Source organism: Crotalus tigris, unplaced genomic scaffold (genome assembly GCF_016545835.1).
Source record: "Crotalus tigris isolate CLP2741 ecotype Arizona unplaced genomic scaffold, ASM1654583v1 scf7180000019121.289717, whole genome shotgun sequence".
Classification (NCBI taxonomy): Eukaryota; Metazoa; Chordata; class Lepidosauria; order Squamata; family Viperidae; genus Crotalus; species Crotalus tigris.
In genome coordinates, this window is record NW_024097387.1 from 135,649 (window position 1) to 155,754 (window position 20,106).

At 37.3% G+C, this 20,106-nt stretch overlaps 1 protein-coding gene across 4 annotated transcripts in view; it reads left to right on the forward strand.

Moving 5' to 3' along the window:
• Positions 1–1,022: 1,022 nt before the first annotated feature.
• Positions 1,023–20,106, forward strand: part of FANCL (FA complementation group L) — a 54,352-nt gene continuing 35,268 nt past the window's right edge. Inside the window, exons 1-7 of one of the 4 annotated variants that reach the window (XM_039359783.1) lie at positions 1,023–1,657; positions 3,946–4,073; positions 7,234–7,292; positions 11,494–11,554; positions 15,140–15,196; positions 16,784–16,881; positions 18,243–18,339. In XM_039359783.1, the coding sequence (XP_039215717.1) occupies positions 4,059–4,073; positions 7,234–7,292; positions 11,494–11,554; positions 15,140–15,196; positions 16,784–16,881; positions 18,243–18,339 (387 nt within the window). In that variant the 5' untranslated portion in view covers positions 1,023–1,657; positions 3,946–4,058. Of the gene's footprint in view, positions 1,658–1,777; positions 1,897–3,945; positions 4,074–7,233; positions 7,293–11,493; positions 11,555–15,139; positions 15,197–16,783; positions 16,882–18,242; positions 18,340–20,106 lie in introns of those variants that run through there. The other 3 variants (XM_039359782.1, XM_039359784.1, XM_039359786.1) reach the window with 3 other exon arrangements.

Genomic DNA, 20,106 nt, shown 5'->3' on the forward strand with positions numbered 1-20,106 from the left:
AAGGGGAATTACAACGTTCTCCTCTAATAGTTACAGCTCTTAAAATAAATTTAGAAACCTGAGAAGTAATATAGGAGGAGCCATCCCCTAGGCCAGGGGTAGGCAACCTTGCTCTTTTATGACTCATGGACTTCAACTCCCAGAATTCCTGAGCCAGCCATGCTGAGGAGAAATGGAGAGGTTTCCATGCTGAGCCATGCTGCTCAGGAATTCTGGGAGTTGAAGTCCATGAGTCATAAAGAGCCAAGGTTGCCTACCCCTGCCCTAGACAATATAAAACCAAATTACTAATATTAGAACCAGAGGGATCAATTCCAAGGAGAGGCAATAGTTTACATCTGGCTGTATTATACATAGGGTAGTATAATAAGACATCTCCAGTTTCAACTTCAGCCCTATCACAGGGACATAATCACTCACTAAACAGGACCCTCTTGAATTGCCCATCGAGTAGTGCAGTAGGGTGCTTTAAATAAATCAAAGACTACATACAGATAATCCTTGACTTACAATAGTTTATTTAGTGATGGTTCAAAGTTACACTGACACTAAGTGCCTTATGACCATTTTTCAGTTACAACCTTTGAAACATCCCCATGACCATGTGATCAAAATTCAGATGCTTGGCAACTGGTTCATACTTGTGACATTGCTGTGTCCCAAGATGACTTGTGCAAACTTCTGGCAAGCAAAGTCAATGGGGAAGCCAGCTTCACTTAACAAGTGGGTTACTAATTTATCAACTAACAAGTGGGTTATTAATTTATCAACTGCAGTTATTCACTAAACAACTGTGGCAAGGAATGTCATAAAATTGAGCAAAACTCACTTAACAAATGTCTCACTTAACAGAAATTTTGGACTTAATTGTAGTCGTAAGTCGAGAACTAGTTGAAATGCGTGAGGCAATTTTCTCACCGAGGTGTAAGGCAGTCTGCCGTCATTTTTATAGAGTTAATAAAGAACAATACTCCAGCCCTTCAAAACGAATTTATTTCATGAAGATGAGATATACCCAATGGCAGTATTACCGCTCTTGCGGAGGAAAAAGTCTTATTGGATTGAAGCCAAATTTTGATTTCAACGCCATCCACTTTTCTCGGAGACAGCCTAAAATAAAAGAAAACAACAAGCCCGGCCGGACGAAAAAGAAACTAGCCACCCAAAAGGCAGTCACGGGCGAGCCCGCTTACATCTCACGAAGCTCCTCCCCTCGGCGCTATTTCCCGCGCGGAGCTGTGACCGTTCTGTCCAATCAAGAGTTAAGCAGCCATCAAGAGTTGCCTCTTCGAAACAGAGCGCGGGATTGCTTTCCCCTGTCGGTTACTGGCGTGGCCTACTTTTTCACGGTTTTGCCTGTTTCTTGTCCAAGGCTTTCCCCCGCTAAACCGAGAGTAATCAGAAAACACGGAGGCGCCCGCATAAACATTCTCGTCCGATAAAAATAACGCGTATTCCGCCACTATTTCCTAGCCTTAGGGAGGAGACAGAAGCGCATGCGCTTGTTTTGGCGGGCCAGGGTGTGCTATTAGAGGGGCGAAGGGAAAGGAGTAGCCAAGAAATGGCTACTGGATTCGGGTCGTTGCTGCGCGAGTGCCCGCTCCTCCTGCCCCAGAACCGGGAAAAGAATGTCTACGAGGGCTTTGTCACCGCCCAGGTACTGAAATACTCGGGGCGGGTGAGGGGTTGGTGGCGGCTGCAGGTGGAGTATCTCAGTTCAGGTTCATCCGTGGTTTGTCCTTCCTTCCTTCCTTCCTTCCTTCCTTCCTTCCTTCCTTCCTTCCTTCCTTTCTTTCTTTCTTTCTTTCTTTCTTTTTCCCCTCCCCCTCCCCTTCTGGCGTGGCAGATAAGGGATGGGATGGTTCCTGAAAACCACTCCGATGCTTTCCGCGTTCGGTAAGAATTGTGATTCTGTGTTTTTTCTGAAGCATATCTACGCCCTGCCTTGGCTCTTTTCAGCTGCAGAAAATATCCTGCCTCCTGTGGAAGAGATACTTCATAAATGCCCTGTTTTCTCTCTAGCATCTCCAATGGCATGCACACAAAATAGAGATATTGTAGAAGGGCAGCAGTATAAAACTCTGGTGTCAGAGAAGAGGTGAAGTCCTGTAGCCCTTTTAAAGCTTATCAATTTTATTATTATAAGACATAAAATAATACAATGAGTGACCTGGAAGTTTTGGGCTTTTCAAAATCCTAGAGAATCCATAGGATTCCCAGCCTTAAGTTAGCCTAGCCTTCCAATTCTATCCTCCAGATTTGATGCACTGCAGCCTCTTTATTTTCTGCCAGGATAAGTAAGACTTCTCTGTTCAGAATCATGGGATATATCCTAGAGCAGTGTTTTGTGAGTTGAAATCTACACATCTTAAAGTGGTTGAGGTTTAGAAACACAGCCTGAGGGAAACCACTGCTAGGAGCAATAGCATCAAGGAATAAAATAACTTCCTATCATTGGGAGAATGTCCTATCATAGAAGAAAAGAGCATTATTTAAGTGCACACTACTTTTATTGTATTTTCTTTCTACTTTTCAAAATAATTTATATCACTCATTTTCTAAATCTATTTCTAGCTTACAAAATAAAATAAATTTGGAAAGATGCACTGTTTTTCCAGTGGGGAAAAGGGAAGAAATATCCTTTCCTCTCCATGTAATATTTTTATAGTTATTGCCAATTTATAATTTATGTCTATAATACATCTATTATAGTAAAGGGGATTTGTAAGTTTTTTAAAAAGTAATGATATACTGAATTATAGTTATTTGACTTTTGCAATTAACAATTACATCTGCTTTTTAATTCCTAAAAAAACTATTTAAATATAATAGAAGTGAGAGTTGCAATATACTATGAAACCAAAGAGCACATCATGAGAAAGGCAGGGCTAGATGAAACAAAAGTTGGAATTAAGATTGCCGGGAGAAATATCAACAACCTAAGATATGCAGATGATACCACTCTAATGGCAGAAAGTGAAGAGGAACTAAAGAGCCTCTTGATGCGGGTGAAGAAGGAGAGTGCAAAAGTTGGCTTGAAACTCAACATTCAGAAAACCAAAATCATGGCATCCGGCCCTCTCAATTCCTGGAAAATAGATGGGGAAGAAATGGAGGTAGTGACAGATTTTATTTTTCTGGGCTCCAAGATCACCTCAGATGGGGACTGCAGCCAAGAAATTAAAAGACGCTTGCTCCTGGGGAGGAAAGCTATGGAAAATCTAAACAGCATTCTAAAAAGCAGAGACATCACCCTGCCAACAAAAGTGCGTATAGTCCAGGCCATGGTTTTCCCAGTTGCAATGTATGGCTGTGAAAGTTGGACCATAAGAAAGGCTGAGCGCAAAAGAATTGAGGCCTTTGAAGTATGGTGCTGGAGAAGACTCCTGCGAGTCCCTTGGACTGCAAGGCGTTCAAACCGGTCAGTCCTAGAAGAGATCAACCCTGACTGCTCTTTAGAAGGCCAGATCCTGAAGTTGAAACTCAAATACTTTGGCCACCTAATGAGAAGGAAGGACTCACTGGAGAAGGGCCTAATGCTGGGAAAGAGTGAGGGCAATAGAAGAATGGGACGACAGAGAATGAGATGGCTGGATGGAGTCACTGAAGCAGTAGGTGTGAACTTAAATGGACTCCAGAAAATGGTAGAGGACAGGAAGACCTGGAGGAACGTTGTCCATGGGGTCGCGATGGGTTGGACACGACTTCGCAATTAACAACAACAACATGAAACCAAAGGCTGTAGGATACATTAATTGTACTTCTCTGTACTTCAGATTACATTATGAAAGTTTCTTGAAATTCTAGTGTTTGTAGAAATTGTGAAAAAAATTAATGTCTAATCACTAAACTTGGCAATAGTTTTTCAAATTAGCATTTTATGAACCATATTGGGAAACTAACATTTTGTTATTTAATTTTTTATGCTGCCCATCTCCCTACAAGGTGACTCTGGGTGACATCTCTGGATTACATCTTTGTTTCACAAATTTAGACAATAGCAATCTTTATTGGAAAACTTGGTGAAGCCTTTAAGATTAACTTAAGGCTGAATTTGTATGAGAACCATATCTGTGAGTATATTCTGTGAATTCAGCTGAATAATTTCTCAATAGATAACTTTTAGGAAAAAGTTGCAAATTATATCAGCTTTTGTACTCAATTATTTTGTCAGATGATTGGAAATTGAAACCTTTCCTGACCTAGACATGTCATATTACTTTAGTTAATGTTTGTTCTAAGGCAGGGCTTTTCAATCAGTGGTGCGGGTACCACCTGTGGTACATTGGCACCTGGCAGGTGGTACGTGACCATCCTAGAAAAGTGGTAGTGGGGGAGGGGAATAAGCTGAACCAGTGGCAGCACCGCACAAGCCTGAGCGAGAGATGGCTGGAGCTGCAGGGCTGTCAGGGCTCAGCGGAAGCGCCAGGATCAAGCTGGAGCCTGGCGCTGATCCTGGTGCTTCTGCTAAGCCCTGAAGAAGCACCAATCAGCTAGAAAGCAGCACTGATCCTAGTGCTTCTATTGAACCTAGAAGAAGTTCTGATCAGCTGGAATGTTGCAGCATCTCCAGGGTCTTGTGATTTACATTTAGATGCTTGGCAACTGATTCATATTTATTTCAGTCACAGTGTCCCAGGGTCATGTGAAGTGACCAAAACCTGCTGCAACCACCCTGCAGACAGAAGAAATAAAAACCAAACACCCCCCCCATCCCACCCCCGCTGCCAATCCTCAACAGAAATGCTCAGAACAATGAAAACCTTGGACAGAAGGAAAAACGCCACCGGGTGGGCAGGCAGGTGTCTTGCTTGGCTGTGGCTTGGGGGACACTTTTTTCAGTGCCATTGTAACTTCGAACAGTCACTAAGTGAACTGTTGTAAGTCAAGGACTACTTGTACTTTATACAAGTAGTATAAAGTACTACTTTATACTACTTGTATATTATATCAAGTTTTTGACACCTTGCTAGGCCACTGGTGGTACTTGGATGTTGCCATATCCTAAAAGTGATACAATGGGTGAAAAGATTGAAAAGCCCTGTTCTAAGGTATCCTTACGTACTAAAATGAAGCAAAATCAGTATACTTCATTAATATAGTAATTAAAATATGTTATTTTAATAGATTATAAGATTTTATGAGATTGCACAAAGTTGAAATGCAGAATTTTATACATTTTCTGTATTTTTTCCCATAACTCATAATATTAGCACATGACAGTTTAAATAGTAGATTCAAGTGTTATTGAGCACATACTGTAATTCTACATTGTCTACTATATTTTCTGAGGTATGCAGTATTTTCTTTCATATTCAATCTCTATATGAATTTTGATACAGTGAAAATGGTGTTAGCCATACAAAAGTAAGAGGTACAAATAGTCCTTGACTTACAACAGTTTGTTTAATGACCGTTTAATGTTACAACGGCACTGAAAAATGTGACTTATGACCATTTTCACAGTTAACGACCTTTGCAGCATCCGCAGGCTCATGTGATCAAAATTCAGATGCTTGGCAACTGGTTCATATTTATGACCATTGCTGTATCCCGGGGAGGTCACATGTTCATCTTTTGTGACCTTCTGACATGGAAAGTCAACGGGGAAGCCAGATTCACTTAACAACCAGGCTACTAACTTATGAATTGCAGTGATTCACTTAACAACTGTGGCAAGAAAGGTTGTAAAAGGGAGCAAAACTCACTTAACAAATGTCTCACTTAATAGAAATTTTGCGCTCAAGTGGTCATAAGTTGAGGACTGCCTGTATATGGATGTCTGGGAATTACAAGCTTTACAGATGCATATAACAATTAAACAAACAGAAGACAAAATTATAATAATTATATATTTGTCATATGAAAGAAACAAATTTATGGGAGAATGAGAAAGAATGGAATAAAGTTTAATCTCCAACTAATTACATTTAATCATTCTGTATCTTTTTCTTCAGATTCTGAAAATTATTTTTGATTAATAAATACCGGTAGCTGCTGAAATTTTAAAAAAATGCTTAAATGAGATGATTACAGATAGTCCTCAACTTATGATCACAATTCAGCCCAAAATTTCCATTGCGAAGCAAGGCAGTTATTAAGTGAATTGTACCTCTTGTTACAACTTTTTTTGCAGTTATTAAGCAAATCACTGCAGTTGTTAAGTAAGCCATGCAGCTGTTAAGCAAATCTGGCTTTCCCCATTGACTTCTGCTTGCCAGAAGCCAGCTGAAAAGGTTAGAAATGGTGATCACTTGATCCTGGAAAAGTGCAATTATCATAAATACATGTCAGTTGCCAAGCACCCAAATTTAGATCATGTTACCATGGGGATGCTGCAATTGTTGTGAGTGAAAACTGGTTATAAGTCATTCATTTCAATATTGTAACTTCACATGGTCACTAAAAGAATAGTTGTAAGTCAAAGACTTCCTGTAGTTTTTTTTTTATGAGAACTTAGGACTGTTGTAGAGGACTGCTGCCCCCGCCCCTGTCACTGTCCCTTGCCTCCCCCCGCTGCCACCGTGGGCCAGACAGGACAGTCAAAGGCATGGATGTAGCCTGTGGTCTGTAAAATGGAGTAGATCACTCTTTCTTTCTTTCTTTTTCCTCTCAGGACCCCATTCACATTATTAAAAATTATGGAGGATCCCAGAAAAAGCTTTTTTTTGTATATTCATCAACATTGACCATTTTAAAAATCTTAGTTTGCTCCTAGTTTCTTTTTCTTTTTAATCATGTCTTTCCTTTAACAAATCATATGTATAAACCTGTATACAGTACACAAAATCTGCTATTGACTTATTTATTGCTATATTTCTCTATTGTTATTGAGCAATTAATCATTATTGTTTTATATTGAGAATTTAGTGCCATAGTGTTAGTTGTATTATTGTATATACTGTATAGCAGTGGTCTTCAATTTTTGTGGCTTGGAGGCCTAGCTAGGAGGGGAGAGGGAAACTGGGCTATGCGAGTAGTGGGTAAGCCCTGGCCCGCCACTTGCACAGCTCAGTTCCGAATAGGCCATGGACCGGTAGTGAGCCGCAGCCCATGGGTTGGGGACCCTGCTGTATAGGTTTTAAATAGATGAATTTAAATGAAAATTATTTTTTAAATGTAAATAAAATAATATTAGAACATATTTTTAAAAATCTCTGATATGCTCAAGCATGTAGGCTTTGTTAAATACATATATCTGAAAATATGCCTAATGTGATTCTGTATTTCCAGGGGAGAGATTTTCACATAAGAATATTGTTACCAATGGATCGTCAGTTGAAAAATGCTAGGTGAGGAGCATAATTTCTTTATATACTGTTTTAATTTCAAAAATCATTTCATTTTCCTACAAGGAAAGGAATGATCATTAATTTGACTTGAAGATATTTCCAATATATCCAACAACTAGTTTGTTGTTACTAGTTAATTTTGATGCTAGTTAACTCAAATGTAATTTGTCAAGTCATCATTTGAGAACGCTTAATGCAATTTATGGGAATGAGAATATTTTCTAATTCTGGAGGCTAGAACTACAGAAATATAACTAGAAAGATGTATTTGGTCTTAGAATCAATCAAACTGAAATAATACTCAGGTAATAACTGACTGTTAGAAAACTAAAATATTTTCAATGCTCTAGCTAAGAAAGTATCATCTTCCTTTCCCAACTTGACAGTAAGATATGCACTACGATGTTCTGATTCATAGCACATGTTATTTGTATGATATATCTATTACATCAAGATACACTCATTTTTCACAAATGATCTCAGATCTGGCTTGGTAAGTTCTCCATTAATGTATGGATATTTCTACCAAGTCAAGCCCCATGTTACTGCATCATTACTCTTACCAGATTGATTCATAAGATAACTTGTATATCTCACTTATCAGAACAGTCATGCTGTTTGAGTCACACTTTACTTTTTGAGTAGGCTGTATGTAAGGAGTTCAAGAATCAGCCCAAGTTTGGCTTTTTAGGTCTTTTTTAACTTAAAGTTTTATAAATACTCACAAAATTGAGCTTCTAAAATTTGATTAAATTACAACAAAACCTACATCCTTATTTAAGGAAAGGAAATGGGAAGAATTGGGGAAAGTAGGTCATGAGGAAATGTCTGAAGATGTTTCAAAGATAGAGTCTTCTAAATGCTGACATTGTTATCACCTTTTATTCATTGGTGTTTCAGAATCAGGGTGAGGTGGAGGAAATGTGTGGGAAAAGCAGACTTTAGGGTACTATTTTGTTTCGGGAGGTTACGTGGAGGAAGAAAAAGTACCTGGCTTTTTTTTAATTTAGGTCTCCTTTATCATTTTCATTGGTCTCAATCTGTCTTTTCCAAACATGGAGCAACCTGTGGCCTTGTTTCAAAACCTTTTTCTTCCATCTGTGCAAGTGATTTCTTTCTATCTGCATAGATTTACCTACTTGTGTCTGTTCCTACTTTAGAATTCATTTACTGAGTAAAATCTAAGGCCCCCTGAAAAAAATTATGGAAGTAAGGAATGCTACATAAAACAGATCAGGGGCCATGCATCTCTATAAAATTACCGTATATGCCGGCGTATTAGGCAACCCGGCGTATAAGACGACCCCCGTCTTTATCGCCGAGCCGCATTCCTAGAACATCGTCTTATACGCCGGAAACTACCAGTATTTCCGGCATATAAGACGACTCAGCGTATAAGACGACCCCCGTCTTTGGCGCCGAGTTTAGCGCTTCCAGAAGTCTTATACGCCGGCATATACGGTATACCAAAGCAAAGCCAAAAATCAATTTCTGACATGGCTTTTTTTAAATTGTAATTTTATGAAAACTACAATTCCAAAGATAAAATCTAATACAAACTAAAAAATAAGGATAAAAAAATAATAAGTTCAGAAAAGAAAAAAATACAAAAAATGAAAAAGAAAGAAAATATAATAAAGAAAAGGAAAAGAACTATATAAAAATAACTTCCCCTTTCACCACCACAAGTATAAATAATTTTAATAACTTAATTAATTTTCTTAAAAAACAACAAATTATCTCTTCCCATATTCCATCTGTTAAAAAAAATTAATAGCTTAACAAATCTTAAAAGGTTGTCATTTCAATCTGGATTAGCAAATGTTTATTAAGGATTACCAGAAATAACATAACTATTTTAACCTTGATCAAATGAACTAACATCATATCCCTTATTAATAGTGTTGATCTTTGGTCCATTTAAATAATTTCTTTGTCCCTTTTCACAAAATTCTTCAAAGCTTTAACAAGCCTTTTGTAATGTAATATAGAAAAATGTTCCACCTCTCTCTCTTGGTTTATTGTTTATATAATACCTTTTAATTATAAAGACATTACTTTTTTATGTCCAGTGTAATATCCTTTTCATATTATTCTAGCTTGTTATTTTTAAATCTACATTCAGATCAGTCTTATCCATTAAAACTTGGAAAACAGTATCTCTTTCTTTCTGCTTTAGATTTCTCCTTCAGTCTGTAGAATTCTTATGACATTATGTGATAGCTATTCATGTGAAAGATTTAAATGCCTGTATGAAATAAAACTCTAGTATTTTGGATTCAGAGGCAAGAAGTATTTAAGAGTATACATCAGTTTTAATTAATTTTATTGATTAAATTGTACACCACCCAGAGTCCCTCTCTGGGGGAGATGGGCGGTTAAAAAGTGTGAAAATAAATAAAATAAAATAAAATACTGGGGCGTGAACATAACTTTTATCTGCAGCAGTTCTTATACCAGATATTTTAATTAAACAAACAGGAGAAACAGGGCTTCATTAATAATAATAATAATAATAATAATAATAATGATGATGATGATGATAATGATGATGATGATGGTTGGAAGGGACCTTGGAGGTCATCAAGTCCAACCCCTTGCTTAGGCAGGAAACCCTATACCATTTCAGACAAATGGCTGTCCAGTCTCTTCTTAAAAACTTCCAGTGTTGGAGCATTCACTGCTTCTGGAGGCAGCTTGTTCCACTGGTTAATTGTTCTAATTGTCAGGAAGTTTCTCCTTAGTTCTAGGTTGCTTCTCTCCTTGATTAGTTTCCACCCGTTGCTTCTTGTCCTGCCTTCAGGCGCTTTGGAAAATAGCTTGACTCCCTCTTCTTTGTTCCTGAGATATTGGAACACTGCTATCATGTCACCCCTGGTCCTTCTCTTCATTAAACTAGATATACCCAATTCCATCAACCTTTCCTTATATGTTTTGGCCTCCAGTCCCCTAATCATCTTTGTTGCTCTTCTCTGTACTCTTTCTAGAGTCTCAACATCTTTTTTACATCGTGGTGACCAAAACTGGATGCAGTATTCCAAGTGTGGCCTTACCAAGGCATTGTAAAGTGATATTAATGTTATCCAATATACTGCTTTTTAACAGTATTTGTTCTTGCAAGGTCTAATGTAGGAAAATGAAAGTTATTGAAATAAAATGCAATAAATAGTTGTTTGAATAACCTGTAAAGTTCACATTACTTCTACAGATTTGTGCTTCAGATCCAAGCCAAAAAAGTGCTTTAGAGTAGGCATGGGCCCCATACTGTTCCTGTTGCAGAAAAATAAGCATTTGAGATGATAAGACACTGACAGCTTGTCCAGGTCCACTCTGAAACTATAGTATCACCATTGCAAGTTTTTCCTCGGATTGCACAATTACCATGCCCGTGGTCTCTCTGAAGTACCTTTTCAGCTTTAGATCCATCACACTTAATAGCTCTACTAATTTCCAAAGCATAAATTTATTAAATATATCATATATAGATAGTTCTCAACTTATGGCTGGTCATTAAAGTCATGATGGCCTCAGAAAGGGAGCATTTACAGCATAAAATGTCATAGCCTCCTCCCCCAATGGTCACAGAACCATACATGACTGGATTCCTTAACAATTGCTTGATTCAACAATACAGAAAGTTGAAGAATTGGATCTGATCATGTGGGTGCCTTGACTTAAGATCAACATTCTGGTCCTGTTTGTGGTCGTGAATTGAGGACTAGCTTTAAGCTTTACAAAAGTTTTACAAATGCTGTATGATAATGATTGGTTTCTCCATTTATAAATGTCTATAATAGGAAATTAATTGAATAGAATAATAACTTTATTGTCACTTTGAATGTATACTAATCGGCATACATTAAAATGAAATTTCATTGCATACAGCTCTCCAAGGGTCGCCACCTCCAGTATACACTACATAAATATGGCAAAAATAAATAAATACAGAATTATGCATATACCCACATATATTATATGACACAGAGAAACAACACAGTCTAGTTCGGATTATGTATACATATGCATGGTATAAAGTATTGATGTTAACAGATGTTAACATATAAGATGCAAAGTACTAAATTATGGGCTAGTGTATTTTATCACTTTCCAATCTACAAAAAAATACTCAAATATATATCTTTTTCATTTAAATGTTAGATTGCCTGGTTTAATTGATCATGAAAATGTTTTATTTCTATAGGATTCAGTGTAGTTGGCATCTGAAAAAATTGCTTCATGGATATCATCTGATTTTAAAGCAGGTATCCATTCAAACTTTTTTTAAAAAATATGATAAAATCTATATTTATTTGAAAATCATGACTGCTATATTGATTTTTATTGAAATGTTTCATAGTACATGGATTATGGATTTTATCCAAAGTACAACAAATTATAACCTTAATTGTAAGGGAGAAACAGATTCCAACAGGGAAGACTTCTTTGAAGGAGAAAAGTCAGTTTGGAGTCATGCCTATAGCTGTAAGGCAAAGAAAAGAAAATGTGATATCGGAACCACTGAACTATATTTTTCAAAGATCCTGGAACACAGGGGAACTACCAGAGGACCGGAAAAGAGCTGATGTAGTTCCCATCCTCAAAAAAGGAAAAAAAAAATGGATCCAGGAAATTACAGACCTATCAGCCTGACCTCAATACCTGGGAAGATCCTGGAAAAGATAATCAAACAACGAATCAACGAACACCTAGAGGCAACAAAGTCATTACTAAAAGCCAACATGGGTTTGTCAAAAATAGATCATGCCAGACAAATCTTATTGCATTCTTTGACCAAGTGACAAAATTAGTGGATCAGAGGAATGCTGTGGACATAATTTACTTGGACTTCAGTAAGGCATGTGAACTTAGTAAGGTGTGAACTTAAATGGATTCCAGAAGATGGTAGAGGACAGGAAGACCTGGAGGAACATTGTCCATGGGGTCGCGATGGGTCGGACACGACTTCGCAGTTAACAACAACAACAAGGCATTTGATAAAGTAAATCACAACCTACTACTTGATAAGATAGAAAAATGTGGAGTAGACAGAATCACCACCAGATGGATCCGTAGCTGGCTGACTGGCTGTACTCAGCGAGTGGTCCTCAATGGAACTGCATCTATATGGAGGGAAGTGTGTAGTGGGGTGCCCCAGGGCTCTGTTCTTGGCCCAGTGCTCTTCAACATCTTCATCAATGATTTGGACGAAGGGATAGATGGGGAACTCATCAAATTTGCAGACGACACCAAGCTGGCAGGAATAGCCAATACTCCAGAAGAAGGCTTAAGATACAGAAGGATCTGGACAGACTTGAACACTGGGCACTAACTAACAAAATGAAATTCAATGGTGAAAAAAGCAAGGTTCTACATTTAGGCAAGAAAAACCAAATGCACAAGTACAGCATAAGTGGCACCATGCTCAATAGTAGTACCTGTGAGAGGGACCTCGGAGTCCTAGTAGACAATCACCTAAATATGAGCCAGCAGTGTGCTGCAGCTGCCAAAAAGGCCAACACAGTGCTAGGCTGCATTAACAGAGGGATAGAATCAAGATCACGTGAAGTATTAATACCACTCTTCAATGCCTTGGTAAGGTCACACTTGGAATACTGCATCCAGTTTTGGTCACCACGATGTAAAAAAGATGTTGAGACTCTAGAAAGAGTACAGAGAAGAGCAACAAAGATGATTAGGGGACTGGAGGCTAAAACATATAAGGAACGGTTGCGAGAATTGGGTATGTCTAGTTTAACGAAGAGAAGCACAAGGGGGGACATGATAGCAGTATTCCAATATCTCAGGGGCTGCCATAAAGAAGAGGGAATTAAGCTATTTTCCAAAGCACCTGAAGGCAGGACAAGAAGCAACGGGTGGAAACTAATCAAGGAGAGAAGCAACCTAGAACTAAGGAGAAACTTCCTGACAGTTAGAACAATTAGCCAGTGGAACAACCTGCCTCCTGAAGCGGTGAATGCTCCAACACTGGAAGTTTTTAAGAAGAGACTGGACAACCATTTGTCTGAAATGGTGTAGGGTTTCCTGCCTGAGCAGGGGGTTGGACTTGATGACCTCCAAGGTCCCTTCCAACTTTACTACTACTATTAAAAGTTTATAGGAAATGCAGAGAATTAGAGCTACTATCAAATAAGGAAATAAGGTGTCAAAAATGCTTGAAAGAATAGCCCGTGGGATAGACAAAATAAAACTGAATTATATTCAATCAGACACCAACCCATAGTATGTTTTGTGAAGTTGTATCATGTTAAAAATAGAAACAAGTTTGAATTAAAGTATTTTAGGGATTTGGTTATTGGTATAGTTGGATAAGCTTAGTTAGAATTTGTTTGTTATTTTTAACCCTGTAATCAGCTCTGGGAAGTGAGGGTTGGGGTGGGGGGGAGGGAGGGAGAGAGGGTTATTGTATTGTAATAATAAATTTGTATAGAACTTTTCAATAAAAAAAAAATAGAAACAAGTGGGGGGGAATTGAAAGTGATCACAATATTGTTTCCCCAATGATGCATGTAGGTAGTCTTCAAGTTATTACCATAATGGAGCCTGTCCATTAGGTTGGAGGTCAGGACAAGCATTAAATAAACTCCTCAGATAATGACCAGCCAACCCTATTCTCCCCAGTACACTCATTAAACAAATATGTTAGCTGATAAGTGGAGCACAAGTGCCTCTGGTGGAGAGATTCTGGGAGGCCTAGTGCAGGCACAGGACCTCCCTCACTCCCTGAGATACTCCATGCCCTACTTCCGCTCCTTGAGTGGTACACATGTCCACAGCACAGTTGTCTTGCCAGAGAAAAACAATGGGAAAGAAAAACTCTGAACATGCCTGCCTTTCCTGGTTTTGCCATTACTTTTCCTCCTGCCAAGGTGCTGGCCAGCAGGAGACTGCAAAATCTGGCTCTTGCTAGAAACCAGACCAGCTTGTGTCCCATTTTGTTGCACATAGCTAAACTTTTAGAAGTGAACTTTTTTCTGTAGCTCCTCAAAGCAAAAGTCTGCAGAACGATTTTCTTTGCTTGCTTCCTCAGTTGCAAGCCGGACTGGTGCACGTTTGGCTTGCAAAGTTGGAGAACTGTGTGAAGGGAGTATGAGCCTGGTTGGGATTCTGGGAGTGGGGGGGGGGAGGAAGAAAATGAGAAAGAAGAGAAAGAAAAGGTAGCAGGAGGAAGAGGAAGCAGGATCAGGAGGAGGAGGAAGAAGAAGAGGTGGCAGAAAGCAGGAGGAAGAAGAGGAAAGACGCGGAGCCCAGGAGTGGCAAGCTAGTTGCAAGTTCAGCTGGCGAAGAACCTATGCACTGGGCAAGACAGCTTCTGCCCTCCTGCCTCAGCCCTTAGCCCTGTAGACTCATTGCATGCCTGGAGGTGGAAAGTATATCTTCAACTCACCCCCAGCTGCACGGCCCAGTACCAATCTACAGACCAGGGGGGTTGGGCACCCCTGCTCTAGGGAATTACTTTGGTGTGCATTTAACCTCTCAGTTCCCTGTTAGATTTTTTTTCATAAACACTTTCAATCTCTCCACTTAATCATGAGCTCAAAAGCAATTTGTGTACCCCAAACATAGGGAGATTTGTGGGGTAATGGTTGAAATCCACTCAACTGGCAATGTGTATTCTACTGATTGATGGTCATAATATGGTAACTATGGTACCGCAGAGAGATGAGGGAGCCTTGAGATAGAGGTAGACACTTACCCTAGTGCTAATTTCACACTTTCTGATGTGAGTCTTCAACCTTACTTTAAGAATATTTGTTGCCAGATAAATATCTGGCGTAATATAAAAAGTAATTGCATGAAATCATTAACAAAAAAAAAATGTTTTTCAGAGGTTGGCACATTCTTCAGATTTAGTCAGTTTCATGGTAGAGTTGAAGACTATTTTGGTGAGTTACAATTTTACAGAGGACTACTGATATCTGTTTATTATCATTAATGCTATAATGAACAAGTGATCCTTTTCATTAATAATCTTAATACTTATATTTTAAAATAAAATCCTTGTAAGAAATAGTTATCTATATAGGATGACGCTATTGCCAGTAAATTTCACTTCTCAAGTAAATAGTTATAAATATAGTCCTGCAAAACTAGCTGTTTTGCTGCTCAGAGAATGCCATTCCCGGAGGTATTCTTTGTAGTAAATACAGCATATAATGTGATATAAGTGTACCTTTTAGATAGTTCTTTTGACATTTTTATCATAGACTTTTCCATATCTTCCATTATTTTATGACTTTTCAAAATTATTAATTCTTTTAAAGATTGATTGCTCCCTTATTGTAGCACTCATATAGCCCTTAAAAGAAAAATATAAAGAGCACGAGCAAGGCTCATGTTAACTAGTCCCTTAACTCCTATGAAAAAGCCTATCTTTTAACTATTATTTGTATGTTAATTGTTTTCTAAGGATATGTCCTCCCCTCCCTATGCTATAAAATTCACAACTTTGCACCTTGATTTTATAAAAAAGATTTAATAAAAAAGATTAAAGCAAAAAAGGCAGTTTTGCCCCACACAGGGCTATTGAATGTAAAAATGTAAATGTAAAATTTCTGAATGTAAATTCAGCATTATAATGCTGCATAGTTTGTGGTTTGCATGAGTACATTACCTAGGAAAAGCACTGTATTTATTGCAGATAATCCTTTAAAAATAGATCTTTTAGAAACTGAACTGAAATTAGATGTTGTAGTCTTCTCTGTTGTTAGCCATTTTGAGCGCATGAGTGGTGACAGGAAAAGAACGATAAGAGGAAAAAAATCCAACAAATGTTATGAGATTGTTTTATCACATTACTTTTAATTTATTTAGGTTATCTTTTATTCTCAAATATAGTCACTAAGTGCAATTAAAAATCTCCACTATACTAGAGGGATTGTGCTGATGTTGAGAATTTTCTATATGTATCTTCCCATTAAGACAGCCATTCATTTAATGGATCCCTTTCTTTTTAAAGTGTGCTTTTAGCCAGAGTGTTTGACTATTACCATTTTTAAAACTCTGATACATACTTCATATGTATGCATATATGCATTGGATAATACCTGTTTAAAATGTGGAGGGGATTGCTAGCCAAGTGTTTAAAAGCAGTTTAATGGATTAAGGTTTTTCTGTTTTAGCCAAGAGACCTTGCTGCTATCCATCTAAAATTGGCATGACTAGAAGCGCAGCCAATTGATATCTATGAGAAATGAACCCAACTGAATTGGGTTTACTTTCAGGTAGTTGTGTATTTATGAACTTATGAACAATTACCTGCACCTAATCACTTTATTTTCAAGTTTATTTCTGAGTAACGTGAACCAGTTGTAGTGTATGTCATACTGAACAGGAATATAAGCAGAAATATTTCTGGTTTTAATTTTAAGATTCATAGGTAGATTTGGTAGATGGTTAGATAAACAGACAGACAGACAAGAACCAAGTCAAAAACATGAACTAAATAAACTTTTCTTTTAAAAATAAAACAGGAACTTGCTTTGAAAAACACAGAAGAATTGTGTGCCCAACCACCTCCACAATATTATTCTGGCCTCATCAGAGATATAGAAAATTTGGGATGGAATAAGTATTTATATTTATTATCTTCTGCAAATACCAAAAAGTTAACCTGCCAACGTTTAAAATACTTTTATATAGTACACTGGATTTTGCTCTGATTATTTCAGTACTTAACAGTTTTGTTTTTTTTAAATAGTTGCAGTTAATCAATATTTAATAAAGTTTAAAATCATAATATTATATAAAATGTCATTTATACTTACAATCACTCTACTTCTGAATTTGGTTATTTAGAGCAAAACTCCCACTTTACTTTAGGATATTTAGGATATTAGTATTTTGGGCTTCTTGCTCTGCACTTAGGGGAACTGAAATCTAGCTTAACTTTTGGCTTACAGGAACTGAGTCCGAATCCTTTCAAATTCAGCCTGATTTCTGTCAGAAAGTCAGAATGTTTTTAAGGAAGAATACTGTTAAAATGTCACTTTTTAAATATTCTGATACCCTACCTGATAAAATAAATACAAAGATAGTGTATGGTTTATTGCTTTGTAGGAGCAATCATTCTGTTTTGGAAAAGCAGGTATAATATACCATGATGTGATCAATCAGCCTTTATATTTCTACCTATCTTACCTTACTTACTAGCTTTCAGTATTGACTGTCTAGACTAAGATAGTGCAGACCAAAATGCACAAGGAAAAAAAATATTATTACATGGACAGGCAGGTGGGAGGAATAACCATGATGGGTTACAATTAAAACTTTTTATCTGCCATTCTCCCTCCCAATTTTAGCTATTGCTATTTTGAATATATACCACGAGGATGAATTTTAAAAATAATTCTGTGTCTGGGCTATGTCACTTGTTTCAAAGAACCTTTTTGTTGTTTATAATCTACTGAGATAATGAATTTTCCATTAAATATAAATATCATATATTAAAGCTAGCCTTATAGCTCCAGGCAAAATAGAGTTATGAGAAATATGCTTAAAAGTATAAACCAGTATAATATGTGTGTGTGTTTATATCTATATCTATATCTAAAAATCCACTTTGTAGTTTTTTTCATGCAAATGTGCAGTCCACTTCCCCCCCTTCCAGATTAGTATATAAAAAGTAACTGCAAAAATGAATGAAAATTTTGCCAGGAAGTGTAATATGTAGAGAAATAAAGGCTGACAGAAGTACACTTTATATGCCAAAGGTTCCAGTGATAGAAAACTGAAACATGCTGTTCATTTCCACAGCATGAGTTCTGACACAGTATAAATAACCCAAAAGTATATGATTGAATCAAGCAGTAAATTTATAACAGCAAAAAGGTCTGTCATAGATGATTTCCAATTAGTATATTTAGAATAAACTAATAGAAATGAATTACTAATAGAGTTATACCGGAACTTGTTTTTTTCTTCTTCTTGTAGAGTTGTGTTTATAGATCCTGCTTTTAGTACCATCAGGTTAAAAGCTGAAGACTCTTCTGGTCGGGATCATCAAATCACCTTGAAATTAAATTCAAAAGTAAGAGTTTTTAAAATGTTGGAAACAAACCATAACCTGATGAAACTGCCACACATAAGATTTTTATGGATGTTGATTAGCTGAAAAATCATATACAATTATTGGTATTTTAAGAATTGCTTTTGCTTTCAGTTTAAATTATGCTGTACAGTTGAAACATACAGAGGTTTCTAATATAAAAAAACTAGTGGGAACAAGAGGGAATTATGGATTTTATCTGAAGAATTAATGATCCCATCTCGGCAGTCTAGATTGATATGAGAATTAGATTTCTCTATTTCTATTCAATCAGATTACAAAAATTTATCTGAGGGTCAATTATTTTACTTAGAGAGCAAGTTACAAAATGGATGATACTTTAGAAAGAGTAGTGCTTGGTATATCAGAGGATTATTGCAGGGAAGGTTGTTAGGGGGTGACAAATGGTATGGATGTTAGAGAAAGATGTTATGGAAAAGAGAATTTGAAAAGGAATTGCAAGAGTCTGGACACGTCAGGAAATGGTTTCCAGCCAAGACATTGGTGGATAATGATGGAGGTGACAGCCAACCCTTGGCAGTTCCTCCCACAAAGATAACTGGAAGGAAACAGTGAGAAAGCAATGTAGTGATTGTCATTGTTGATCACACAGCCATAGAATGCGAGATGGGCAGCAAATAAATTTAATAATAATATTAAACAGACAGCAAGTGCCATCTCTGCTAAAGAAGCTAAAGAAACAGTGGGCCACCTGGTTAACTGCTGCAAGAAGATCACACAGATTGACTACAAACAACGACACAACAAATGCTCATACAGAAAATTCATTAGAAGATCTGCAAGAGATACTATTTGCCTGCAAGCAAGAACTGGTGGGACCATAAAATGAAGCAAATAATAGAAAATGAAGGAACTAAATTACTCTGGGACTTAGAATTCAAATTGACAGGCACCCACCACATAACATCCCAGATTTAATAAATCTGAATAGTGAATATGGTACCGGTAGTACCTAGAGACAGCAGACTAGAAGAGAAAGAACTGGAGAATATAATAAAATACAAACTTCAAATAGGAATAGAACAACTGTGGCAAAAGAAAGCAAAGGTAACACCAATAGTAATAGATGCTTTGGGTACAATCCCAAAACAACGAGCACCACATGAACACCATTGGCATTGACAAAATAACTATCAGTCAATTGCAAAAGCCAGCTTTACTTGGAACTCCTTACATCCTGCAATGATATCTTTAACACTATCAAACATCAACATCTGCCTATCCCAGGTCCTTGGAAAGGACTTAATAGGTGGATAGAAATGCCAAATCCAGTCTGAACACCTGGTTAACTGTGTGATGAACTATAGTAATAGAAGTCATAGTTGTGGTTAGAGTATCCAAATAAAGGCTGTAAAAGTGGTTCAGGGGGACAAAAGGTGGAAAAATCTAATGATAGATTTGGAGCTGGGAATGGTGACTGGAAAATTTGGAAAAAACAGTGAAGAAATCAAAGCAGAAGGATAGACTGAATACATTATCAGTTGAAAGGTAGCAAGTTGCAAAGAGGCCATTACCTGGGGAGTTCATGATATACCTATATTGGAATAGTGAGTCTCTATGACAGGTTTTAAGAGGGGGTTATTACAGATAATAGAAAGTGGAGGGCAAGGTTCAGTGTGATTGATAGTGAATGATGGGAGATTGAATGTTGTCATGATGATTGTGACTTTGATGAATTTTAGTTTGGGATATGTGATTGGGAAGCTGGGATAGGTTTGAAGAATTGTT